At 42.3% G+C, this 26,704-nt stretch overlaps 1 protein-coding gene across 2 annotated transcripts in view; it reads right to left on the bottom strand.

Annotated features, from left to right (window-relative positions):
• The window catches only part of smurf2 (SMAD specific E3 ubiquitin protein ligase 2), a 72,982-nt gene that overhangs the window by 3,488 nt on the left and 42,790 nt on the right, over window positions 1-26,704 (bottom strand). For both annotated transcript variants that reach the window (XM_028599360.1, XM_028599362.1), the window contains exons 5-17: window positions 26,416-26,481; window positions 24,579-24,663; window positions 23,376-23,459; window positions 21,650-21,864; window positions 18,249-18,333; window positions 16,860-17,018; window positions 16,682-16,741; window positions 11,340-11,541; window positions 8,710-8,813; window positions 7,586-7,700; window positions 6,239-6,417; window positions 4,080-4,338; window positions 2,371-2,572 (exon numbers count right to left, since the gene is read on the bottom strand). In XM_028599360.1, coding sequence (XP_028455161.1) covers window positions 2,371-2,572; window positions 4,080-4,338; window positions 6,239-6,417; window positions 7,586-7,700; window positions 8,710-8,813; window positions 11,340-11,541; window positions 16,682-16,741; window positions 16,860-17,018; window positions 18,249-18,333; window positions 21,650-21,864; window positions 23,376-23,459; window positions 24,579-24,663; window positions 26,416-26,481 — 1,815 coding nt within the window. The remainder of the gene's footprint in view (window positions 1-2,370; window positions 2,573-4,079; window positions 4,339-6,238; window positions 6,418-7,585; window positions 7,701-8,709; window positions 8,814-11,339; window positions 11,542-16,681; window positions 16,742-16,859; window positions 17,019-18,248; window positions 18,334-21,649; window positions 21,865-23,375; window positions 23,460-24,578; window positions 24,664-26,415; window positions 26,482-26,704) is intronic.

Below are 26,704 nucleotides of genomic sequence, written 5' to 3'. Positions count from 1 at the left end.
TGCCACGCCTTTTGTACATCATGGATCGTACATCACATTAGCATTCATTTTGTACCTCCGAGTGCTCACTCGGGTCTCCATTTCATAAAGAAGGCAATTCACACCAAGCTTTTTCAGCAGCGGTTTCATACGTAGGACTTTCTTGCATAACAATGCCCCCATTTACATAGCACAGGGTTTCCCCTGCCACTGGAAGGTTTAGGTGCAGCACCCTGGCCGTTTTGGGCAGCACCTAAGCCGAAGGAATGTAACTCATAGGTGTGATTGGCATAGGACAAAAAAGCAGGAAAATATACCGTGCACCTAGTAATAGTACCGTTTTGATGGGTGATTTAGCAAATACAATTACACTTTATGTTGTTTATGTTGCAACAACTAAGAAAGTCCAAACTAAAGACCAGGGGTAAATTTGGGATTTGTTCTGTGGGGGAGCTCACCTTAGGGAGGTCCGGGGGTATGCCCCCCCCCCCGGGAAATTTTTTTGAAAAATAAACCATCAAATGGCACTTTCTGGAGAGTTTTGTGCAAAGAAATGGAGAATGATGTGCAAAACTGCAAGGTTAAAAGCCTATACTTTCCATTGTTGTAGTATCAACAGGTATTAGGGCATTTAGCATTTACATTACTGTTAATCAGTCATCACTTGATTACACATTGTATTACCTTGTTATGATATAAGAAGTGACCCATACAATGTGCCAAACATAATGTGCCACATGAAGAGACAGCAGCATATGACAGTAGCAACAGCTGAGAAGATTTGAGTCTGTGGTGACCAGGTCCACCTCACACAAACTTCCTTTTCCCCTTCCCTCTCTTTACTACAAGACACACACACACACACACACACACACACACACACACACACACACACACACACACACACACACACACACACACACACACACACACACACACACACACACACACACACACACACACACACACACACACACACACACACACACACACACACACACACACTTTAACCCCTGGCTAAGACGTACTATTTGAGAATATACAGATTTTTGTTGGTTTCTCCAAATACCTGAGGAAAAATGTCATTATCACCACGTAATAAAAAGATTTCTGGCTTGTTTGTCACTTTTTGCTATGCTTTTGGCAATTTCTTCTTTTTTTTTTTTTTTTTTTTTTTGAAGGTTTTTGTCAAAAAAGCTTTCAAAGCTTTCTTTATTCATCGTCAATAAACTGAATTTATATGACATTATACCTATTTTTTTTTTTAGGTAAAAAAGCAGAAATTATTAATTATTTTGACTAACAGTTAAGATCAGAGGATGTTGATTGGATCACAGACTGGTGTATGTTAAAGTTTAGTCAGGATACGGTTTTAAAACCATTTAAACTTTTTTTTTCCAAATCCTATAAAATTGTATATAATGTATATATATGTATATTTTACCTGCATATAACATTGTATGGAACCCATAAAACATATCCATGCATCCATGTTAATTTTCTGCAATTTGGTTGAAATGCACATATTTGGCGAGGGGTTTAGACGTCCTTAAAAAAATTAGGACACCCATGCTAAACTTGACTAAAAAGAGGAATAAAAAAAAATCATCTTTTGGAAATTGATCTTAATGCCTTGATTAAAAAAAATTAGGAAAAAATCCAACCTTTAAGGACACAAATTTTCTTTGTGAATGAATAATGTATCGTGAATAAATAAATGTTCTTCCTTAAAATACAGGGGGCATAAGTCAGTACACCCCTATGTTAAATTCCCATAGAGGCAGGCAGATGTTTATTTTTAAAGGCCAGTTATTTCATGGATCAAGGATACTATGCATCTTGATAAAGTTCCCTTGGCCTTTGGAATTAAAATAGTCCCCCCACATCATCACATACCCTTCACCATACCCCCACATCATCACATACCCTTCACCATACCTAGAGATTGGCAAAGTTTTTATTTCAGTTAGCCTAATAGCTGGTTTGATTTGCATTGAGAGATGATTTCATGGAAAGTACCCCATGCCAATCTCTAGGTATGGTGAAGGGTATGTGATGATGTGGGGTGGGTATTTTAATTCCAAAAGGCCAAGGGAACTTTATTTTAAAAGGAAGAACATTTATTTATTTACGATACATTATTACTTCACAAAGATAATTGGTGTCCTTAAAGGTTGGATTTTTTTTTAATTTAAGGCATTAAGATCAATTTCCAAAAGATGATTTTTGTATTCCTATTTTTAGTCAACTTTAGCATGGGTGTCCTAATTTTTTTAAGGACGTTTAAACCACTCGCCAAATATGTGCGCCTAAGTCTTCCCCAATCTGAGGTAAAACACTGCATGGCCAAACAATATGTATGCCCTATGTCTTCACGCTGGGGGTTTTCACCTTGGAGGGCCTTGAATCCTTGCAGGGGAACTCTGGAGGAGCCGGTGACAAACTGCAGCAGCCGGGCTCTGCGCTCCTCATCGAAGGACTCCACAGCTTTCCAGAACCATTTGACAATGTTGCTTTCTGGAGTGCAGTGTTTGAGCCGCGTGTTGGACTTCCAGTCGTTGATGTCAATTTTACCCAGACCACATACAATCAGCTGCAGGGGGAAGGAAGTAGACAGGGTTTTAAAAAGGAGTGTAATAGATGTCACGACTCTCCAAATCTACACTTGGATTCAATTTTCCATTTAAACCTTCATTTTTCAACAGGGACGGCAACGCCACAATAAGATGGGAGGAGGGTACTTTGCAAAAACAGTCTGAGTTTCTCAGTTTACAAGGTGCAGTTAAACGCACCACTAACCCACGTGCTTTACCTTCGTTGTTCGTTTCAACATTGAGGGACATATTTATTTATTTTTTAATGCATTGGGATGGTTCCTGGTCAGTGTAACGCTTATCAGTTCAATTTTCTAAGCACAAACGGACATTTGGAAAAACAGAAAAATAGGTTCAAATATCAAATTTTTCATTTTTTTTCCACCTTGACAAATTAAAAAATTGGATCGTTAATATGTATTGTTAAAAACTTTCTGCAAATGTAAAACATCACGCATGTTTCTTGGTTGTTGTCTTTTTAGGAATCTTACCAACAAATCTGTTCCCTGTTGAAGCCAGAGGCTCCAAAGTCTAAATCTACTTAAATCTATCTATTATATATCTATTTAGTTTTCACGGCCCCGTTGGGTTCTTTAACCCACCAAAGTTGCAAAGTAGACACAGTTCTTGTTTAATGTTTAGAGCCCTCTGAGCAGTTGGGGAGTGGGTTGTCTTTCATATTTTTTTTTTGTGGGGGACAAATCTACCTCTTCTAAATATAAGGGGGGAGTGAGGGGGGGAGACAAATCCCCTGCATCCCCCCTGAAATCTATGCCTATGGTTCACGTAACTCACTGGGAAGGCAAAATGTTGCCACCCGGTGACTTCAGAAAAGCAGGACGATTTTTTTTTTTTTTTTTTTTTTTAGTTCTGTTGTTTCTCCGTTATCTCAGACTACAGCAATGACCGTGATGTCTGGGAAAGTCAAAACTGCAGGCTGACGGTAAGCTAACGCTACCCTGTGCCCTAAGCTGCATGCTACCAGGCGGTAAGCTACGCTGTGTTCAGGGTTGTTCCTGCATAGAGATATATTTGCCCCCCCAAAGAGGTTTTAGCCAGCCCCAAAGGGAACTCACCAGCACCAAAATGGTTAAGAACTGAGAATACAAATAGCAAGCGTAATAGACATTTTTGTTCATTTAATTGTCAGAAATAACAGGTGTTTGGTGTTTTTAGCCCCCAATGTCGTCTTCCAGGCAGCGCAGCAATGGTTATAGTTAGGGTTAAGGTGAGGGCAAGGTGCCTGTAAGGTGACTTTGGAGGCTTAAAACACCATAGATCGAAATAACAGGAAAATGCATAGGTTTCTGTCAAAAAAAGGCTCATTGCCTTGACTGCCTTGATTGAGCAAGGAAAACCCCTGTGTGTCTGTTATACTGTTATAATACTGGGGGGAAATCGCCGATCCTGCTTTTGATTTAGATTTAAATCGAGAGCTCATTTCGAAAATCGTGGCACCAATCGTGTGTAAACAACAAAGAGACGTGATTATGGGAAATGAATTACCTCGAGCTCCTTCTCATCGAAGGCCTTCAGCAGGTGTTGGGGGATGACCTCATTGAAGCCCTTCTGCAGAGCCAGGAACTGGGCCTCTATGCCTCGCAGGAAACGCCAGTTGACGTAGAGCCGCACGTACTCCTTCTTGGTGTCCTGGGTGACGGGGATGCTCTTACCGTTGGGCTTGAGCTCATGCTGGATGATCTCTCCATAAGCATTGTGTTCCACGCAGAAGGTGTGGTCCAGCACACCTGTGATGTCGTTGTCCCTGAAGAGAGAGAAACATCGGAATGACAATCGGCAAAAACGGGCTTCAGCACACCGTTGGTAACAAATACAAGGTGCTCGTCATTCCATTGAAACCTGATCAGCTACTTTTTGTTGAACGTGTGCTGACCGGTGAAACCAGCTGATGAGTTTAAAGGCTCTGACACACCAACCGACGGCCGACATTCGGCAGAAAAGACAGAAAAGTCGGACTGACTGCTTCCCCGAGTTGGTCCAAAAAGTACTTCGGAACACACCGAAGTGACGCCGACTTGAATCTGTAAAGTCGCCCAAAAAATGAAAACCGGCAGCTGATTGGACGAACGGCGAATGCGTCACGTGGGTCCGGCTGCTCCCGGATTTTATTTACAACCGAGCATAATGGCGGTTCGTTCGGTACAATCTCATATTTTACGAAGATAGTTCACCGAAACGTGTTTCTGAAAACATTTTAAGTGAGAAATAGGCCGTGCAGTTGCTGAATCTGTCTTCATTTCAGATCGACAAAAGGTCAGTTTAGAAGATTTTCCTCACATTTTGAGAGCAGTTAGTCACGCTCATCCTGCTCGTTATTTCCGGGTTAGCGCTCCACCAATCAGATTGGCCATTGAGTCCGACTGCCCGCCCTCCGATTCAACACGTCAAATCGGCCCAAATGAAGGCCGACGGCCCCTCAGACTGACGATGGCACGGAAAAATACAGACTCGAGTCACCGACCTCGCCAGACGGCCCATAATCGGGTTGGTGTGTCAGCACCTTAAAACCTACACATGGGTCTGAAAACTTAGTGCTTAGAGACCACTGATGTAAGAAATCTTTATAAACCCTGGGGGGCGCTGTCATCAAAGTGCAGGAGACAGGTTTGGATTTGGGCTAAATGACTCATCAGTTGGTAGAAAATAAAAATGTATCATTTGTGAATTTTACACTAAAATTGCACATTTTCTTTTTGCAATTACAGGTAACTAATAATCTGAAAAATGTTAGATTCAGTACCATCAATCAATCAAACAAACTTTATTGATAGAGCACTTTAAAAACACCCAGTGTTGACCAAAGTGCTGTACAGAAGAATAAATAAAATACCATGCTGCATTATGATCTGGCTCGGACAGGATTTTTTGTGTTCTAATACAACCATACAATAGAAACCGTGTACATTTTTCTTAATGAGGCCATATTACACAATCTGCCTCCTTATTTAGGTTCTCTACTGACTCCTAAAACTATCAATAGCTTCAACTATTGACTATTTGGTTTGTTATTTTATGATTACTTTTCCTTTCCCCCCCCTTTCTTCATTCTTTATTTTCTCCCCTCATTTAACTGTTCATTTCTTCGGTCCCTTTTTTATAGACAGTTTTACTTTTTTATTGTCTATATGCTACCTTTGAATTATTATTTTAGGGAACCCAACATGCAAAGCCCCTGGGATCGCTTTCTGGGTTTCCTTTGCGGGTCTTTTTTACTTAAATTATTCTTAAATATAAAACCTACATTCACATGGACAAATTGGACAAATTATGTACTCGAACCCAAATAGGTTTTTGGTGAAATGGACGATTATACAAACAGGACTAAGAACTATTTGACTGCTCAATGTACATGTTCGGTTACTGAACACATCATTAATGATTTGATGTAATTTGCTGCTTTGTTTTAAGTCTTTGGTTTGTTCTTTTAAGGGAAACTTTTTATGCTGCTGTCTCCTTGTGTCAATGGGAACATTCCTGGTAAAATAAATACATCTACTTTGTCATGCTCAAATCAAATGTAGACTGTTGACAGGAATGCAGAGTGTTTTGATGTGTTGAAATCTGTGATTCAGAAATCCTCTTTTGCTTTTCATTCACACAGAAAAGGTCAGGACTGTTTCTCTGAAACGGTGTTGTGTACGTACAAGATCCACACAAGGCTGTTGTGCAGGTCCGGGTCAACGGACTCCATGTCGTCCAGAGTGATGGGTTTACCCAGCAGCTGTTTGTAGAACGGCAGGGTGAAGCCTCCGTCTATGTAGTGGCCGTGGAACACTGCCATCCCCATGATACGGCCCACAAAGTGAAAGTATGACAAGTGCTCCTGAGGGGAGACAAAAAAACAGCTTTAGTTTCCAAATGAAGAGACAGTGTTGAGTTACCAGAAGAACTGACTGTTCAAAGTACACTACCGGTCAAAAGTGTGTCAAAAGGTGTTTTTCTTCTTTCCGTCAACAATGACTATTTTAACATAGATTAAAACAGTATCATTCAGACACCACATTTATTATTTACATTTGAAATAGTTTTGGCCCCAAAAGAATATGAATTACACTATATGAGAAGAAGTTCCATTTAGTCGGTGTGACAGAGGAGAATACTGATGTAACCATTTTTTTTCTCCCACATAAATACCCTTCGATTTGGAATCGTTATTGAACCACAACTGGCCTCTAAATCTTCTGGGAAGTGTTTTTTCTTGGGGCCCTCTGATGAATTACCCCATTTAAAATAATGATGCTAAAAATCACACCAGTTTACATTGCCGTTAGAAAAGGGATCTTCAACAGGGGGTCCAGGACCCCTAGGGGGTCCTCAGAGTCACTGCAGGGGGGGCCTCCAAATTATTTTCAATTTTTTAAAGTTTTATTAAAAATTAAAAAGTGAATTCAACATATTATTAGCAAATATAAATCCCCACTGATGATAGGCTAACTGACCTGTAGGTAAGGTAGTCTCTAAGATAGCCACCCACAGATACAGTTCATCCTAAGGATTCACTGTCCGCATGTATGTTTTAAAATTTAATTTATAAAATCAATTATAAAGCTTTTTTAAAAGCTTAGTATTCTATGCAAAACATGTATGTGTAAAGGCTCGAGGCTGCCCTACGCGTTACTGTAGGCCCAGTTTAATACGCAACTTCATTTTATACAATATAAGTAGTAGGGGGTCCCTGCTCCATCCCTCTTTCAGTTAAGAGGTCCTTGGTTTAAAAAACGTTGAAGAGCCCTGCGTGAGAACATAGAGTTATAACTAATGTTACTGCTATGGCACGGCAGGCAAGAAAAGACATCTTCAAGACCTTTGGAAATTCATTTCAGGAGGAAACTGAATTAAAGGCTCTTTAAGATGTTCCAAGACTTGCAGATTCCCTATTGATCCAAAACGTCTTCTCCAAGGTCATTTTTATGAGTCTGCACGTCAATGCCATGCAATATAAAACCACGTTTATCTTCTTCTATGTATTGTCAATAATGACGGTGACTCACAGGGTTGACGGCAGAGTCTGGGTTGATCTGCAGTGTGTAGATGTCATCCCGGGAGTACTGGAACAGGCCGTAGTACGGGTTCAGCATCTCGTGCGACAGCAGATAGAGCCACTCCCTGCACACAGACGCACAGAGGTCAGGCACGAGGAAAATTGTCGACTATGTGTCGATTATTTTCTCAATTAATCAATCAGCATTTTGGTCTATAACCGAGATCTTCAACAGGGGGTCCGGGGCCCCTAGGCGGTCCTCAGTGTCACTGCAGGGATGGGCCTCCAAATTATTGTCAATTTGTAAAAGTTTTTTCAATAATTAAAATGTCTTAACATTATTCCATCATATTATTAGCAAATAAAGCCCCACTGATGATAGGCTTACTGGCCTATAGGTAAGGTAGTCCCTAAGATAACCATCCACAGATACACTTCATCCTAAAGATCCACTGTGCCACACTGCCACTGTGTAACATTTAAAGAGAATTTAAAAAGTCATGCCAACAATTATTATTTTAATAGCTTAGTATTCTATGCAAAAAAAAATTGTAAAAATGTCTAAAGGCTTTAGGCTGCCCTATGCGTTATTGCAGGCCCAGTTTAATATGCAACTTCATTTTATGCAACCTTTGTAGTAGGGGGTCCCTGCTCGGTCTCTCTTTCAGTTAAGGGGTCCTTGGCTTAAAAAACGTTGAAGACCCCTGGTCTATAAAATGTCAGAACATGTTAAAAAAAAAATGTGGATCAGTGTTTCCCAAAGCCCAAGATGACGTCCTCAAATGTCTTGTTGTGTCCACAACTCAAAGATATTCAGTTTACTGTCACAGAGGAGAGAAGAAACTAGAACATATTCACATTTAACAAGCTGGAATCAGAGAATTTTTAACAAAATCACTCAAACTGATTAATCGATTAACAAAATAGTTGGCGATTATTTTAATAGTTGACAACTAATCTACTAATCAATTCATATTTCCAACTCTACATGCAAACTTGAACTGATGAAGAAATGACTCCAAACCACAACAATGGTGAAGTTCTCTGGCTCCTCCATTAGGAGGCAGGCTGCTGTGGAACAAAAGTCTCAGTGTACTCAGTGTACCATGCTCTTCTTTGGCTACAACTGCTTACCTGGCCACGCCTCCATAGTCGAGCCCTTCCTCTCCTCTGAACTTCACCATTAGCCTTTTCCACAGGTCCTTCGGCCTCATCTTCATCACCTGGCGATACGACTCCTGCAACACAGATGCAGACACACGCACACGCCACGAGTCAAGGGCGGAAATGGCAGCTGTCAAGACAGCGGTTTAATGTATGGTCCTCAAAGGGGTATGGAGTTTAATTGAAGCCATTCATCAGTTTGGAACATCCCAAGTGAAAGGGTCCTGCCTCCGGGGGAACTTGACAAAGATCATGTCTGACCAGTTCCAGGCGCATTAGGGCGCGGCGGTCCATCAGGACCAAAACCTCACGCCATAAAAACGGTTTCTTCCAGTCTGCTGTGAGCCTCATTATCAAGACCCCGGAACACCCCCCCCCCCCCACTAACATTGACTCTCAATCCTACATCCTGGACTATATCTCAATTTAGGGAGCCAAGGCAGTCCACTGAGCTAAAAGCAATACAAAATAATACGCTTTTTAAGTTTACAGATAGGAGTGGAGTGGCGTGGCAGTATGAGTGTGTGTGTGTGTGTGTGTGTGTGTGGGGATGTACAGATGGATGTGCATTGTAGGTTTATGTGCTTTATGTATTTTAATGTGGCAATATTTCACTTTTTGTTTCTAGGGATGGCCATTGGAAATTAGCAATAGCTATATAAACATGAAACAAGATGGAATATATATACACATACATACATACATACATACATACACACACACACACACACACACACACACACACACACACACACACACATACATACATACACACACACACACACACATATATACACATACACACACACATACATATATATACACATACACATATATATATATACACACACACATATACATATATACATATATATATAAACACACATAAATATATATACACACACACATATATATACACACACACATATACAGTACATACACACACACACACACACATACATACATATATATATATATATATACATACATACATACATACATACATACATACATATATATATATATATATATATATATATATATATATATATATATATATATATATATATATATATATATATGTATATATATATATATATATATATACATACACACACACACACACACACGTGTCCTCTGTACATTCTGAAACTTTTGCACATCACTCGACATTTGCACATCCTGCACAAATCCATACAGCCTCTTTTTTCTTTCTTAATGTTAAATATGCGTGTGTTATTTGTTTCTGTATAGGTTTATGTATTCATAGGGAAATTCCTCATGCGTGCTACTTGTAATAAATAAAGGATTCTGATTCTGATGTTAAACATGGCGAATGATTTTCTAAAATGGGAGTGAAGTTAAAAAATAGAAAAACAAAGCGTGTTGTGAGGCCGAACCGGTGTTCATCATCCCGTCATGTGCAGACAGCTCACAGCGTCACGGGGAGGGTTCATTTAAAGTGGATTAGGGGCAGTTGTAATAAACACAGGCATAAGACTAACAACACAGCCGCAGGTTCCGCTGTGCCCCGCAGATACAGCCGACAGCAGAGAGGTGCCGTGGGAGAAATGAGAAGGTCTTATCTACGCCGAAAAAGTACACATCTAGGCATGTCTGACAGCCCACCAGCTAACACTTGCCTGTTCAGTCATACTGTAATGCTTCTAAAGCTGGTCTGGAGACGCTATGCAGTTATGTCTTAAGCTCAAGACGTCCTCTGCAGCCCCCCTCCCTCCCCTCTCTCTCTCTCTCTCTCTCTCTCTCACATTGAGATCAGCCAACAAAAATGTCTTCGTTCAGATTAACAGACGTGGCTGTTCCAGCACATTCCAGTGCATATTTTATGAGGGTCATGCAGTCTGTTGCAGGTGTTGTTGCTCTGATGAAGGCCCCCGTGCCTTCTAGATGCAGGAAAAAAAAAAAAAAAAAAAAAAAAAAGAAACTCCCCAGCTGGGAAAACGCACGAGAAAAATCCTCATCCACAAACAAGACGTCTGCTTTAGATTTTGAACAGACTGCCTTCACACATCATAGATAGCAGTGTGTGTGTGTGTGTGTGTGTGTGTGTGTGTGTGTGTGTGTGTGTGTGTGAGAGACAGAAATCATTCTCACAGCCAAACCGCTGCGGCCAATGACCTTTATGGGAGTAGACAAGAAAAACCTTCAGGGAATGTTTAACGTCGGTCTGTTGCGTCAATAAATAACTTGTACAATTACACGCAGCTCTGCAGGTACAAAAGAAGGAGACATTGGTGCCGTTTGCTTCTCTCAGAGGGCATGAAGTGCACTGGCATTGTTTGTAGATTGGGGGACGAGACAGAACTGCTTTTGTTTGCTGCTTACGGGGCCAAATATAGCTTTGTTGGCTGGAGATTTGGGGAAAATGAGGGCATGTGGTTGTGCAATGGAGCAAATATTAGATTAGATGTTTTTCTACCACGCTGTTATGCATTCTAATTAGTTTCACGCATGCTCTGGCTGAATTTCCCTCGGTGCTAAATGATGTACCCGTTTCTGAGCGTCCCTAATAACAGGCCTCCCTTGTGTGTTTCAGGCGATAGGATGACACGACTGAGCTTGTTTCTTTCCATCCTCACCTCGAAGATCTCCTCGCGGGATACCTCGATGCGGCAGTGGCCAGCCTGAGGCTGCTGCTGGGACAGTTCCTGGCGGAGGATCTTGAGCTTCTGGACGAGGTCCCTCTTGTACTTGGGCACCGTGAGGCACTCTGCCTCCTCCGGGAGCTGAGCAGGGGACACCAGAGCCTGCTGGGCCTGGTCCTTCAACTGGTTCTGACGACTGGGGAGGTAGAGAGGCCGAACAGAGCGGCGTGGGAAAAAGGTGAGAGAGGAGAGGAGAAGAGAGGGAGAGAGGGGCCAAGAGAAAGAGACAGAGGGACAAGATTAAGGACAAAAAAATGAAAAAATAGGACTGAGGGAAAGAACGTTCTGCAAATAGATCCTCTGTTGCTTTTGACTCATCATGTACACTTGAGGTAATGAACAGGTTCATCAAGGCCACCTGGCACATTTTACAAGTCCAAAAGTTTGTCTCAAGAGAGAGAATAGTGCCGGCACTGTGATGGATAGAAACTTACACCATGTACTACCCACCAAAAAGAGGGGTTTTTCCTCCTCAATTTACTTTAGTATTTGTTTATAAATTTTTCTTATATATATATATATATATATATACACACACACACACACACACACACACACACACACACACTTGTTTTAGGCATCACTGCACCATAAGGTGGAGGGTGGAGAGTTGGGTGGGCAGAGAAAGCTGTGCCTAATTGTATAATGAACTTTCATTTGTGTATTTTTGTGAAACTCAATAAAAATATATAAAAATCTGATCTGTTTCACCATATGTACAAATATGATGCTATAGAAAGGTATACATTCATATGAAAAATCATGTACATTCAGTTTTAACTTCAACTTTCCTGCTGTTCAAATCATTTCTCATAACCATCTTCTTTGTTTATAGGATGAAAAATGAAGCCAAATGTGCTAAAAAAAAAAAAACAAAGAAAGAAAAGCAGCATTGATGAAACATTTCAAACACAGGAGCAACGGAAGCGGTTAGCCACAGTATCAACAGCGTGGCTGTGAACATCATCTGCGGTTAACGATGACAGAGGTCTCCACTCTGCCGTTTGATTGAGAAAACAAGTTTTGAACTAGGCGCTGTGTTCGGGAAGACAGCCTCAGAGGGTGGCACAGTAGGGAGGCGCACAACACACACACACACATACACACACACACACAGAATCAAAAGAGCCTTTATGGAGCTGGCACTAAAGGATTATTTGCACAGTGGCCTTTTGAACTCCGGTGGGGGGTAGGAGGCATGATCGGCCCGGAGCAGGGTCATAAACACCAGACTCTAGAGCCGAGCACAGAGGGTGGTGGAAGCCGTACACATGTCAGTCGGACTGCACGGGATATGGATATGTAGGCTATTAAACTCTGAGGAGTGATGCCACGGTTTAACCCTTGTGTTGGCTGCCCGTCAACCAACAAGCAACTTTTGGTTTTTCTGGGTCAAAATATAAAATTAAAAAACTTTTTGGTCAACGTTTTGGTCGTCTGTTTTTCCACTTTTATCAAAGTTTTTTTGGCACTTTTTCCGATGTTTTTGAAGATTTCTTTCTTCTTTCTTTTCCAAATGCCATAAAATTGAATACAACGCCCAAATTCAATGAAAGTAGTGAACCGATAATTTACTAGTTGTATGGAATCATGAACGTTGTTGTTTTTCTTAACAATTTGGTTGAAAGAAACTTGGGGTAAATTTGGGAAATAGAAATTTTGAAAATGGGTCAAATCTGACCCGAGGACAACAGGAGGGTTAAATAAATACATTCAATGGAGCAAACAAACACAGGAGGAACCTTAAAAGGGTAATTATTCAACCTGGACCTTTCCCCATGCATCGGTGTCTAAGTGACTACTAAAAATCTTTGAAACTGGTCCAGTATTGAGCGGAAGCCACGAACCTGGCTGCAATGTAACGCTATAGGGCAAATGTTCAATTTTTGTCCACTAAAAGTTCTGTTTTTGCCACTAACAGGCTCAGATTATTCTTCCAAATGTCTGGCAACATTATGGAAAGGATCCCTACAGTGGTAATCATTTTTGTTAAACACTAAGATCCTTTTTGTTTAACATGAAACCGAAACCCCAATATTGCCATTGCCAAACTCACCTCATCAGCGTGTGTACAGTAGAGCTAGCATATCTCCACATGTAAATGGGTGAATTAAGGGTTTATTTCAACCAAACCAGAGTGGTGATTGTTGGAACAGTGGAAAAACAAGCCAAGACGCCCTTTTAATCCATTTCAGATGCATTTGAGCACGTCAAGAGGCAAAACAGCACTTTTTGTCAACGTAAATTGAAGGTGCTACATTTGCTACATTAACGTTAAAGGACAATTCCGGCGCAATATGAACCTAGGGGTTAATAACATATGTGCACCGAGTCAACCGTTCTCTGGGATCTGTTTTCATGCTAATCGAATGTGTCTCTAGCTTTAAACAAGCTACCGCAAAACCGCTGATTAGCTGCTAACGCTAGCTTTCGGGGCATTTGGTAAATCACTATTTCTACACCACTAAAAAGGCTCAAAATAGCCCCACACTTAAATGGTAGCATAATGAGGGTCCCTACATGCAAACCAAAGCATTGAGAACTTCTTAAGTGTACGGACAGTTTATTAAAAAGATAGATTATAAAGGCCGTAGCGTTTGTGTCTACATTCGGGCGCCATTTGGAAAACAGTCATGAGCAGTCGAACCACGAACGCCGTGCAACCAGTAACCAGTAACATAGCTCAAACCATAGACATAATAGAGACGCATTCGATTAGCATGAAAACAGATCCCAGAGAACGGTCGACTCGATACACATATGTTACTAACCCCTAGGTTCATTTTGCGCCGGAATTGTCGGCTGCGGCAGCCTTCTTTAACACTGGACCCGTATTCAAAGATGGTTGTTCCCATCACTCACTTCGACCCAAAAACATGGAAAAATAGGGTCTGGGTTAAAAACAAAAAGAAGTTTCCCTTTAACTAAAAGTTAGTTGACTCCATGACAGAATACAGTCTGAAAAGTATCCGCCCTATGGCTTTCATTCTCCTCTACCACAATGACAACTTCTCCTCAACAAAGTGACTGAGTTTGGTTTCTGGTGTCCGTCCAACAGAATCCAGTTTGGCTTTTCAATCACTTCCTGCTATCCCAGAAAGCCACAGGGGCCCCATAGGACACTCAAGACCTCCTCTTGAATCCCTTTATTTCCTGCAGACTAGACTCTTTGGGAGGGAAGGTAAGGGAGGGAGAGGGGGAGGCAGGAAAGGGCACTCTTCCGACAGCACCCAAACAGAGAACTCAGAGGGTGGGAGAGAAGCGAAGAGCGAGACAGAGAGGACACGGAGCATCTCTTCCTGCACTTTCACCCATAAATCAAACATTCCTGCTCCGTCTCTGTTGCTCTTTCTCTCGTGTTGCGGGCCCCCAGAGTTCTCTCGTTCTCTTTCCAACTCCTGACTGATGAGCACGACTCTGGTGCATGTTACCTGAAGATGCTGCTCACTGCAGGGACAAGTCGGCGTAATAAAAGCAATGCCTTCGCTAGGCAACAAATCAAAAGCGCCTGGGAAACGAACACTGTTATTTCTCATGCAACTGTACAGAGGGCAGTCCTGCAGCCAGGTCTTAAAAGCAGACAAGGATTCAGTTACCTATTGAACAGGGACCTTGACCAGTCAGGGGGTAGGCTTGAATTCGGGAGAGGACTGCAACATCATAAAGGGAAAATATAAACAAAAATCCTGGTCTGGATGCTCAGGCAGTGTCTTCAGCAAATAAAAAAGGCAATAAACTTCAACTTTGATGGACATATACCGTATATAGAACATTTTTGTGGGATGACGGCACATAAGGGGTGAACATTTCTAAAATCCCTGACTTGATAAAAGGCAGATGGCTTGATGGAAATCCATGGCGACTGATATGTTTTCCAGAGTTTTGTCACTAGTGAGAAAGTCGCTCCAAAGTCTATTCTATTAGCGGTAACAGAGCCGCTTCAGTTAGGACAGAAACTGTACCAAATAGATCCTCTATTACCGGGCTAATGTAATCCAAATGGATTGGGGTAGGCTATGGTTAAACCTTATTCATGCAAAATTTATAAAAGAGTGATTTCACAAGGCCAAGATCCATGTGTCCTTAAATAACTAGACGTTCTGCACTCTAAAGCCCAAATCTAACACATTATATACTAAATCATTTTATATATATATATATATATATATATATATATATATATATATATATATATATATAAAAAACCACATAACAACAATGTACAAATGACAACTGCAGAACATTAATACCTCTAATAGCTATAGATTACTCCTGTGATATATTACATTAAAAATACCTGGCTTTGATGTGAACCAATTATCCTCCTAGAATACATATTCAATGAGATTTTCACACATCTGGGCATAGTCAAGGTTATGACAAAATTCCTACATTAAAAACAACTGTGGTGTGCCAGGCTACATTTTCTATAAAAGACATTTTAGAGGGCCACAGATGAAGAAAAAGCGAAACGAATACAGAATCCCAAACACGTTCTTTGATCCGTCAGAACGGGGGGGAAAAAGAAAAAACGTTAGAAACCTGATCTCTCCATCGATGCATTCCGTCTCTCTCTCTCTCTCTCTCTCTGCACGGAGGAGGAATGAGGTCAGGCGGCGGAGGCCCACCAAGGCACCCACACACCGCTCCACCTTTGTGGCGCAAGGACCTATGGGTGTTTCTTACGGCTATCGCAGCACAGTATGTGTTTGAACAGCTGCATAGGGGGAAGAAATTCTGAACACGTGCATCCATGCGCGCAGGCATTTACCAAGCACAGAAGCATGAACTAACACACACACACACACACACACACACACTTCATTCATCGACTTGGGCATCAAATTTATGCGCCGTTTCCTGGATGTAAGACGCTCCTCAGCCACAGACACAGCAGCCTCGGTTTCCACTCAGCTATCTGATGTCTGGCCAAAGCCAGCTTTGTGACGGATTGTGTGCTAAAACGCCTTTATGATCAAAACCTCTGCAGGGCTGAGGAATTTGAATTTTTGTGTGGAAAGAAAGACTGTGAGGGGAGTGCACTGCGTATGTATATCTGTGTGTATGTGTGTGTATGTGTGCGTGTAACGTCTGCTCAGCAGAAGGCCTACTCCGAGTGCTGAACCTCTACAGGTGGCGAACACACCTTGGCACAGGATCCCGCTGTAAAACATCGGCTGAGGGGGAGGCCAAGGGAGTGAGTCTGTGAATGTCTGAGAGAGAGTGTGTGTGCTTGTGTATGTTCCAGTCTGCTGGCATGAGGCCCGAAACCTTACCTGACATTCTGACTTTCGACGCCTCCTCGAGAACCGTTGGGGCTTGGGCTTGGGCTTGGACTACAGACGTAAAAACAAAAAAACTGAAAATTAATCTCTCTGCTTTTGTACCCCGTTACCGGTCTTACTTTTATTTCCCGGTTACATTTTGCCGGCTCGAGAGTACCGTGGGACTCACTTCAGGACTAGATGCAGGTTGGCGGAGAGGCGCGGGTCTGTAAACTGCGTGGTTCGGTTGTTGTGGTCGACAAAGTAAACCCTCCCGGTGGCAGTGTTCCGTATCTCCCATCCTGGAGGCAGTGGACCCAGTTCCTCACAGTTCACGTTACTAAGATCTCTGAAACACAGCACAAAATAAAGAATCGGTATGCATAAAAATAGACGCAGCGTAAGGTGGGACAGGGGAAAAGAGAGCCAAAGCACAGACACACACACACACACACACACACACACACACACACACACACACACACACACACACACACACACACACACACACACACACACACACACACACACACACACACACACACACACACACACACACACACACACACACACACACACACACAATTCTAGGTATAAAACATACCAAAGCACTGACTAACTGGACTCAGGCGGACAGCAAGATTCCGAGATGTCTGAGAAATCACTTTTATTCTATTTTTCTTCTTCCTCCCATCTAAATTATTTACTGCTGCCCCTGCAACCCCTTTCAGCTGGACTCCGTGGAGACACACAAAAAAAAAAAAAAAAAAGGCTCAGAAATTACAGCAGGCTCGCTGTGCTGGCGCTGACTTTTTCGGTTTCGCAGGGTGGAAGCCAAAAGGGACCAGAGCCTCACGAGCTCTGAGAGCTTGGCAGCTAAGCTATCTGCTAATATTGGAGCTGTCTGAGGAGCACCTGGCGAGGTGTGGCGTGACCAATAGCCTCCTATCAAGAGCAATAAAAAGATCATCTATCACTCATATACTGATAGAATGCAAGCAGCAGCCAGGTATTAGAATATCCGTCATGTTTTATTGATAGTGTCTGGAGTGCAATGAAGCCCGTCTCTGCACACGCACAAGCAGATCTGTGCGCCTGTGCATTTCTTTTTGGAATACGGTAATCAATAGGACACACATGCCTGACTGAGTATTTGCCCAAGAGCCTCTGGTACGGCTAGTTGAGACTCGTAACACTATTGGCCAGGTGTCCCAGAGTGAGGCCTTTCAGCGCTCGTGCCAGAGGACCAAATCGCTCAGAGCCCCGTGACATGGGTCTTCTCACAGCATGTCGGGCTCGTAATCAGCTGCAGGCTTCACACAGCAAACTACAAGGGGGACCAGGACTAAGAGGCCATGACACAAGTTATGCGTAAAGCCAGTTATGTCAGTGCCGTGACTGTTGGTAAAATCATGAGGACTGAAGGAATGATGACTGATCCGAGCATCTGTGGACAGCTCAATTTCTCATGGATGCATTTTATTATTCTTGCGTTTTATACATTTTACGGTTTATACGGTGGATAGTGAAAAAGGAGCAAAACAAGACACACAAATCTGTCCGTCTGTGGTGGACGTACCTTGGTACTCTGGGGTCGTGCCACGTGCTGACACCGGTCTGAGTGTGGAGGAAGTACACTTGGCCTTGCTGCGTGGTCCTCTGCTCTGTAGGAGGCACGTAAAAAAAAAACAAAAAAATAAACGAGATTAATCGATTCAAGATCTGGAGATCCTTGGTTATACAATGTGGTGAATCCAATTAAAAACAAAAGGAGCTACAACGTTTTGCCTAAACCTTGGCATCAAGTGTCAAACGTTTGAAAATATATGGAAAATGAGATTGAGTTTATTCATGTGGTGCGTGCAGAAAGATTGTGTTTATAATCTGTCTGCGGAAGAGAGAGAGAGAGACAGACAGACAGACAGACAGACAGACAGACAGACAGACAGAGAGAGAGAGAGAGATCATGCAGCTGGAGATGAAAGGACCGTCTGAGGGAGCAGAGACTCCGAAAGGCAGCCGGGGAGGAGGCGGGGGATGGGGGAGGAGGTGACAGACAGGGTGAAGAACATTGGAGAGGAGAGGAGAGGAGAGGAGAGGAGAGGAGAGGAGAGGAGAGGAGAGGAGAGATGGGGTTGTCTGACTTTTGAGTAGGTGAGCTCATTCGTCAGCGCCCTGACAGAGATATTTCCATGAGACGAGCCTGCCGGAGAGCGCTTCTCTGGCATCCCTTTGGACCTACCGCCCTGCTTTAACACACATACATATATATATATACACACATATATACACACACAATATATATATATATATATATATATATATATATATATATATATATATATATATATATATATATATACCAGCGCTCATCATTTTCGGTAGAAAAAGTCTCTATAAAGAGGAACAGTACAACGCTGTATGTCAGCGATAGATTTACTAAACAACAGACTTGGAACTGAAAAACATTTAAATGCTGATGAGAAAAAGCAACAAAAACATGTAAAAAGATGGTAGAAAGAAGGAAAGAAGTAAGACAAGAATAGGTCAAAATAGTATCAAAAACTTCAAAAACAGTGACATAAGAAGAAAAAAAGCGAGAAACTTGTAAAAAGTAGGACAGTAGAAGAAGGAAGGATAGATTAGGTCCAAAGAAGGAGACACAAATGTCACATTTTTGGTAGGAAAAAAAATTCTACATCAAGAGGAACAATGTTCTGGACAACAGCCTCGTTACTATTAAACATTTAGTTAAATATCTCATGTACCCCCTGCAGTCCTCCAAAGTACCCCTAGGGGTACATGTACCCCAATTTGAGAAACAGTGCATTACACCTTTTGACAGGCAAAATGCATCCAACCTATTCTGAAAAGAATTAATTGAAAGAGGAACGCACAACTTCTTCTGGAAGCTCGTTCCAGCATTTCACCGCAGGGAGTGTGAAAGAATTCTCTCTCTTTTCATTATGAGCGTCAAAACTAATTAATGGCTTTTCCTCAGATCTGATGATTGTAGTTGGTTCCCAGTGGACTTCTTTAACAAGTTTGTGTCTTTAAGCTTTTTTTTTATTTATTTATTTATTTATTTATTTATTTATTTATTTATTTATTATCTGCTCTAGCTTTTCCAATGTTTTCGACACAGATATAATAATGGTCCAAAATGATGTGAAATTGCACAATTTTTCTGTAAAAAAAACTAAACTAAACAAAAAAACAGAACATTTTCTTGAGGTAGGACCCCTGAAACCTCCCGCCAAATACGTGCAGCCAAGTCGTCCACAAACCTAGGGAAAACAGCGTTTACGTTCCGACACACAGGGTGACATATCTCGGCTGTTGTGCGCTCACGTGAGAAGAATCAGGAGGTGCCGACAGCTTTTATAGGAACTGCCCAAGAGCTTAAAAAGTAAGGACAGAGCTGGAGAGAGCGAGACAGATGTGTAGAGATCCTCCTAATCTGAAGGACTGAGAGCAAAGATGTGACATGGCTCTGGCTCGCAAACCCTACACAAGATTTTATTGTGAAGATGAACAAAACTCCTTTGGGATGTGCGGGGGATCGCAGCTCGTGTGCGTTTGTGTGCGTGTTTGCTTTTACATGAATGCGTCCGATTGTTTGACTGTGTGCACAAAGGAGAATAGAGAGGGGGGGGGGGGGGGTGGGTGAATGGCTGCCGCCAGCCTTTAACAGCCAGATCAATTCAACTAGATCTCGGTCTAAAATGGAGCCAGTATTTCAGGCTCCTTGTGAGGAGCTGCAGCGCCATCAGAGCCGGGCTGCACTGAATGAGGACACAGATGAGCCGGGTTACTGAGCCCAGTGTTGAAGCTGGGTGGTGGGGGGGTGGTGGGGTGGGGGGGGCGAAGCAATTAACACAACAGCATTACCATGATGACAGGATTCATAGAGGAAGTAGAGATGGCTTTCACAGAGGATAAAATAACCCAGCACACTCTAGTGCAATCACAATATTAAATATTTATCTGCCTCAAGATAGGAAAGGCCAGACATACAGTATTAATAGCATAGTGACGTGGTTTCAAAAGCTTTTTTTATTTATTTATTTTTTTTTTTTTAGATGCACCCCCCCCACGTCCCCGTCAGATTAGTCTCGCATTGCCAGACAGAATGTATCCGTGGTGTAGCCAGACTCCACAGTGCTACATTACAATCTGGGACAGGAGAAAAAAAAAAATGTTCGGGGTTGTTTGCACTTCTAATCCCAATCGTCTTGGGCGGTGCTAACTCAAAAAAACCTGCCATATACAATATTAAACAAAGATAACTGTTGACACAATGCAGTAAAGTGAGCTATTTAAATGAGCTGATACATGGTTGGACCTCATTGGCTCTTACCAGTGTATCTCTGTGTGTACTTTGTCCACAGCAATCCCACCAATCAGTCCCAAAACCTCCCAGTTAGAGAGGAAACGCCCTAAACATATTCTTTGTACATTTTTACAATAATTCCCTGAAAGAACCAAGCAGGCCTGCCTTATTGCACAATCCATTTCTTTCCCCAAAACTTGACATTTTCATCGTGTAGCTCGCTAGCGTGGTCGTTTCCCATAGCGATGGGATTTGATTTCGGAAGGTGAGGGCCTGACACCTGGCTTTATCCTGGAAATGTCCTCCCGTTGATCCAGACTACCATCAGATGAACACAAGTGTCCCTTCATCAGCACCACCGTTACTACACAAACCATTACAACTGTAATTATTTCAACGCGGGCGTAGCTTAAAGGCTAGATGACAATCGTCCATTCATAAATTATATTATTATTTGCTTAGGTTTTATGCATGTTTACTTCTGTTTATTGTGCGTTAACGTGCGATGCATCGCCATTTTTGTTCTCTCGACTGCCCAGGACGAATTTCTCCTATAGGAGACTAAAAAGGCTTATCTTATCTCATCTTAAACACAGTATATATATTCTATATGCAAGTCCACTCTGTGGTGCTGGATTCCCACTAACCATATCCCTCAGGGAGGTCCGGGGGTGTGTGCAGGTGGGTTCTGCTCATGTAGTTGCGGTGCCTTTGGGAGCGGACCCGTCTCTCCTGGGCCCGCTGGTCGCCGTCGACGGGCGGCAAAACGGTGGTAGGCGTGGCCCCGTTGGTGCTGACGGGCGTGTTCTCATCCACGATGCAGCTGAGAGGCCGGCCCGGGCTGGAGTACTCCGATGCAGGCCTTGAGAGGGGCGAGAGGGGAAGGAACGAAGCACAGCGAAGACCAAGAAGAAATGGTTAAGGATGTATGAAAGAAAGAGGGAGTACAAGAAACCATAATGAGATGATTTCCCAAATTTTTTCCATTCCAATTCACAAAAGTCTCTATAATGATGTCGTCTCTACAAACACAAACAGCAGCAAATCATTGGGCGGAAGTCTTTAGGTGCTAACTGGGAAACCCATAACAGGCAGCACGCAAACAAACCATCAAACACTAAGGTAGTCAGACTGCCTGAGGTAAAGCTTGGTAAGAACTAAGTGATATGATATAGTGATATAGTCCAAAGTATTAAAGACGGAGCCTCTGTTCCCCAAGTTCTCCCACACTACACCGCTCCTCCGGTTACCAGTTGCTGCCCGCATCCGCTTCAAGACACTAGTACTTTCATACCTGGCCACGAACGGATCCGACCCAGCTTACATCCAGGACACGGTCAAACCCTACACCCCACCCCACCCACTCCGCTCTGCATCAGCCAAGCTGCTTGCTGCCCCCTCACAGCGAGGGGCAACTAATCACTCAACGAAATCCAGACGGTTTGCTGTCCTGGCTCCTAAATGGTGGAAGGAGCTCCCTATTGACATCAGGATGGCCGAAAGCATACGCATCACTTCCGACTACACCTCGGATAAACATAAATAAATAATATATATACATATTGCTTTTTTTGATAACTCTGCAAACCCTTGGTGTTCTCTCAATGAGCTTCATGAGGTAGTCACCTGAAATGGTTTTACCTTCACAGGTGTGCTTTGTCAGGGTTCATTAGTGGAATTATTTCCCTTATTAATAAAAAAGCAAAGGGTGACTACTTTGAAGAATCTAAAATATAAGACATGTTTTCAGTTATTTCACACTTTTTTGTTAAGTACATAATTCCATATGTGTTCATTCATAGTTTTGATGCCTTCAGTGAGAATCTACAATGTAAATAGTCATGAAAATAATAAAGGAAACGCATTGAATGAGGTGTGTCCAAACTTTTGACCTGTACTCTCTCTCTGTGTGTGTGTGTGTGTGTGTGTGTGTGTGTGTGTGTGTGTGTGTGTGTGTGTGTGTATATATATATATATATATATATATATATATATATATATATATATATATATATACTTGCATGTACTTGCACTTACTACTTGTTGTCTGGAGTTTGAACCTTCAGGGTTAAAAGCACTTAATTGTAAGTCGCTTTGAATCAAAATGACATGTAATGTAATGTAATGTTCCCGCTCTTGTCAGCTCCGTGACTTCCCTGGCTCTTCCACACCATTAAACACCACTGTCTGGAGCGGTCTGTCTGACACCCATTTTATTTATTTATTTTTTTATTTTTTGGAGGAGCCCACTCCAGTTTGGGACAGACTCCTCGCCAGTTTGGGAGCACTGAGGTCAGAGATGCGGTCGGGCCTGCTGCTGTTTGATTTAAGAGGTCTGGGCTGGAGTTTCTGTGGGCTGCAGAGTGTACTCACCTGGTAGGCCTCTCCCACTGCGTGGTGCGTGTGATGTGGTTCAAGTACTGGATCCGTCCAGACGCCGTCCTCCGCTCCTCCCAGCTGGCAGCGGAAACATACACAGACGCAGCAGTGAGCCGACGTGGTTGGGCAGCCACAGAACCACCTCGTAGTGGCCTGTCTCGCTGCTCTGTCTCGCTGCTCTGTCTCGCCACATTGCAACTACCACATTCCGTACATCGTTACCGTAACTGTGTCCATGTTCGCACACGGTCGCGAGGTTACTGGCTATATCTGGACACATACGGTCTGACGCCGTTTCCAGTCTTTTTGCGGTGCTTTTCCTGGGCGATCGCCCCCCCCAAAGTGCAAATAGAAGTATTTTGTACACATCTTAGAATCTACGTGTGAATTTTTATATTAGGTACATGGACATTTACATCTCTAATTAGTGTTTAAAAGTGACTTTGATGAGATAAAACAGCAAACTCAGGTGGCGGAATAATTTGACATACAAAGTGGAAATTAAGGAGCTTAATTTGGAGTTGATAAAACAGATCGGTGATGCTGTTTTACCCTTGTTGTTGTCGTCCGGAAAGTTTGCCAGAAGTGATGTTACGTAGCGTTTTAGGCTACACTGCTTGTAAGGAAATAACGGGAGTAACGGGCGAACCAGCTTTAAAAAGGGACAGATTTTTTTTTTAGATAAGGATCCAATTTATGCCGATGTAAGGAGTGGTTTATGTGGATTTCGAAAAGTAACTGATTAATAGTCAAAGGAACTTTAAAGTGTTAAATTGAGTCCAAACTAGTTTAATGACAGCCAGACAGGTTCTTTTGAGAGAATGGAAGAATGAAGGGGTGCCGTCAATTCAAGAGTAGGCTTGTGAGATGGCTAGGGTTGCAGCGTTTGAAAAGATGTCATAGAAACAGATTGGATAGATTGAGTAGAATTTCTTCAGAGCTAAATTACACGGTATCAGATTGGTGCATAATCTCCAGTACTTTCAGAAACCTATACCAGCATTTTAGGCATAATCGGAAGCTTTTCCAATACTGGTATTGCAAAATCGCTTCTGAAAACATTACACAATCATTTATTCTTGTATTTAAAACCGATATTCTGATAAAACGTTAGCCAAAAAGTGTCCAAGCATGGACACAGTTACCCCGTACTCAAAGGCAGCATTTATTGTTAAGGATTTGCAAAACTCAACTCACCCATCTGGGAGATCGTTGTCAAACAGCCGACTGCAGTCCACCACAGGCCCTCCTGAGCCTATCCGGTCCCTAGACTGCAGGCTCACTGCAGCAACACATGGCAGACAGATGCACGCACTATTACTAGACAGCAGATTATAGTGCAGGCGCAGATATTTTATCGAAGCACAAAATGGAGCTATATATCTTTATGAGTAACAGGAATGTGGTTACATTTTTATCAGTGGTATCCTGGAGGGTCTGGTTAAAAGGGAAGTTGCATTTTCATCTTTTCCTTCTGCAGGGAGGGGTCTGGTGTTATGAAATCTAATCCTACATTTTATATGAAGACTGGGGAGGCTTTTTAAGCAACGAGAAAATAGGCAGGAGGAAATGGGCAACATTTGCCAGACTACAGCCTCACACTCAAAGAGTATTTCTGATGTGTACTGCACCGCCACGAACTGCAGTGATGCACTGCAGTGAGGAAACAGACGAGTGTGTTATCTACAGCTACAGGTTATTGAACAGGTGAAGTGAACGTAACGTTGGTAGCGGAGCCAGTTACAAATGGGCTCGGTAGTGAAAGACACGCTGACGGGCTTCAGGGTTTTAAGCTGAGCTGGACCGGAGAATATTCGGTTAAAACAGATCAGTGATGCCGTTTTACCCTCGTTCTCTGTGAAGTTTGCTGGAATAGTGATGTTATGTAGCGTTTTGTGTGGAGTGACCACTACCCCGGACTCCGTTTGAAGAAAAGAAGAAAAAAGGCATCTTAAAAAGGCTACATTGCTTGTAAGGTAATAACGGGATTAACAGGCGAACCAGCTTTTTAAAGTGACGTATTTTCCTTTTAAATAAGGATCCAATTCGTGCTGATGTAGGGCGTGGTTCATGTGTCTTTTGAGAGGATGGAAGAATGAAGGGGTGCCGTCAATCCAGGAGTGGGATTGGGAGATGGCCAGGGTTGCAGCGTTTAAAAAGATGTCACATAAACGGTTTGCCAGACTGGATGTCTACACTAGAAAATGGGGAAAGTACCCAAACTTTCTGGAGGGCTCCGAAAAAACATTTAGCTGGGGAGAGACGTGTAATATGTGCTTATGGAGTTAAAACATATACATATGTTTATTTGGTTTACAGTTTATTGTCTATTTGGTTATTTATTATATTGTCTTACATGTTATGGGTGTTTTGTCATCTTTTCTTAAATGTTGTCTATGTGGGGCGCCTGGTTAGCTCACCAGGTAGAGCGGGTGCCCATATATAGAGGCTTACTCCTCGACGCAGCGGCCGAAAGTTCGGCCCTTTGCTGCATGTCATTCCCCCCTTTCTCTCCCCTTTCAAGTCTAAGCTGTCCTATCCAAATAAAGGCCTAAAAAAATGCCCAGAAAAAAAAAACAAATATATATTTTATATATATATATATATATATATATATATATATAAAAAATAAAAAACAACACAGGGCATGGATGCTCATTACAAGCTCCGTAATTACTACAAGAACTGTCAGAGCAACTAATCAAAGATGACGAGATAATTTTAAAGAAAATACTGAAATGACTTTTAAATAGTCAACCTGGGCTTTAAGCGAGTTTCCTTTTGCTGTAAATGCTGCCCATTAGTGGTTTAGTATACCACCCTCCTTTTAATACACAGTGAACGAAGGACAACATGCTGTACATCTGACTTTGTGGTGAAGAAGACAGCCAGTGGGAATTAGCCCAGAAAGACCATTTTAGGGATTAGGTTTTTGTGTAGCTTCCATTTACTTTCTAATTACAGTGACAGTTTTTCCAAATCTTTAGCGTGCTTCCAAATGCATCTCTGTTTTCGTGCGTCCATCCGTACTCACCCACTATCTGGCCTCTGACTGTGTCACTGTCATTGGGACTCAACTTGTTCAAGTCTAGTCTCTGGTCTGTGGAGAGAAAGAGAGAGAGAGAGAGAGGACAGAAAAGAAGAAGTGGAGCGCCAAAGTGAAGAGAAAGAGAGACAAACAGGAAATGAGAATAAACATGAAAGAAAGAGGAGACGAGAGAGGATTCATCAGTGTCAGGGATTTACATGCAAACCGGCATGTGTTTGAGATGCATTTTTATTTTCCTCCTTTGGACGAGTCCCATTGCTCCGTATCATTTACA

Source organism: Perca flavescens, chromosome 15 (genome assembly GCF_004354835.1).
Source record: "Perca flavescens isolate YP-PL-M2 chromosome 15, PFLA_1.0, whole genome shotgun sequence".
In the NCBI taxonomy this organism is placed as follows: Eukaryota; Metazoa; Chordata; class Actinopteri; order Perciformes; family Percidae; genus Perca; species Perca flavescens.
The sequence above is the reverse complement of the archived record's forward strand: the minus strand, read 5'-3'. Positions and strand labels throughout refer to the sequence as shown.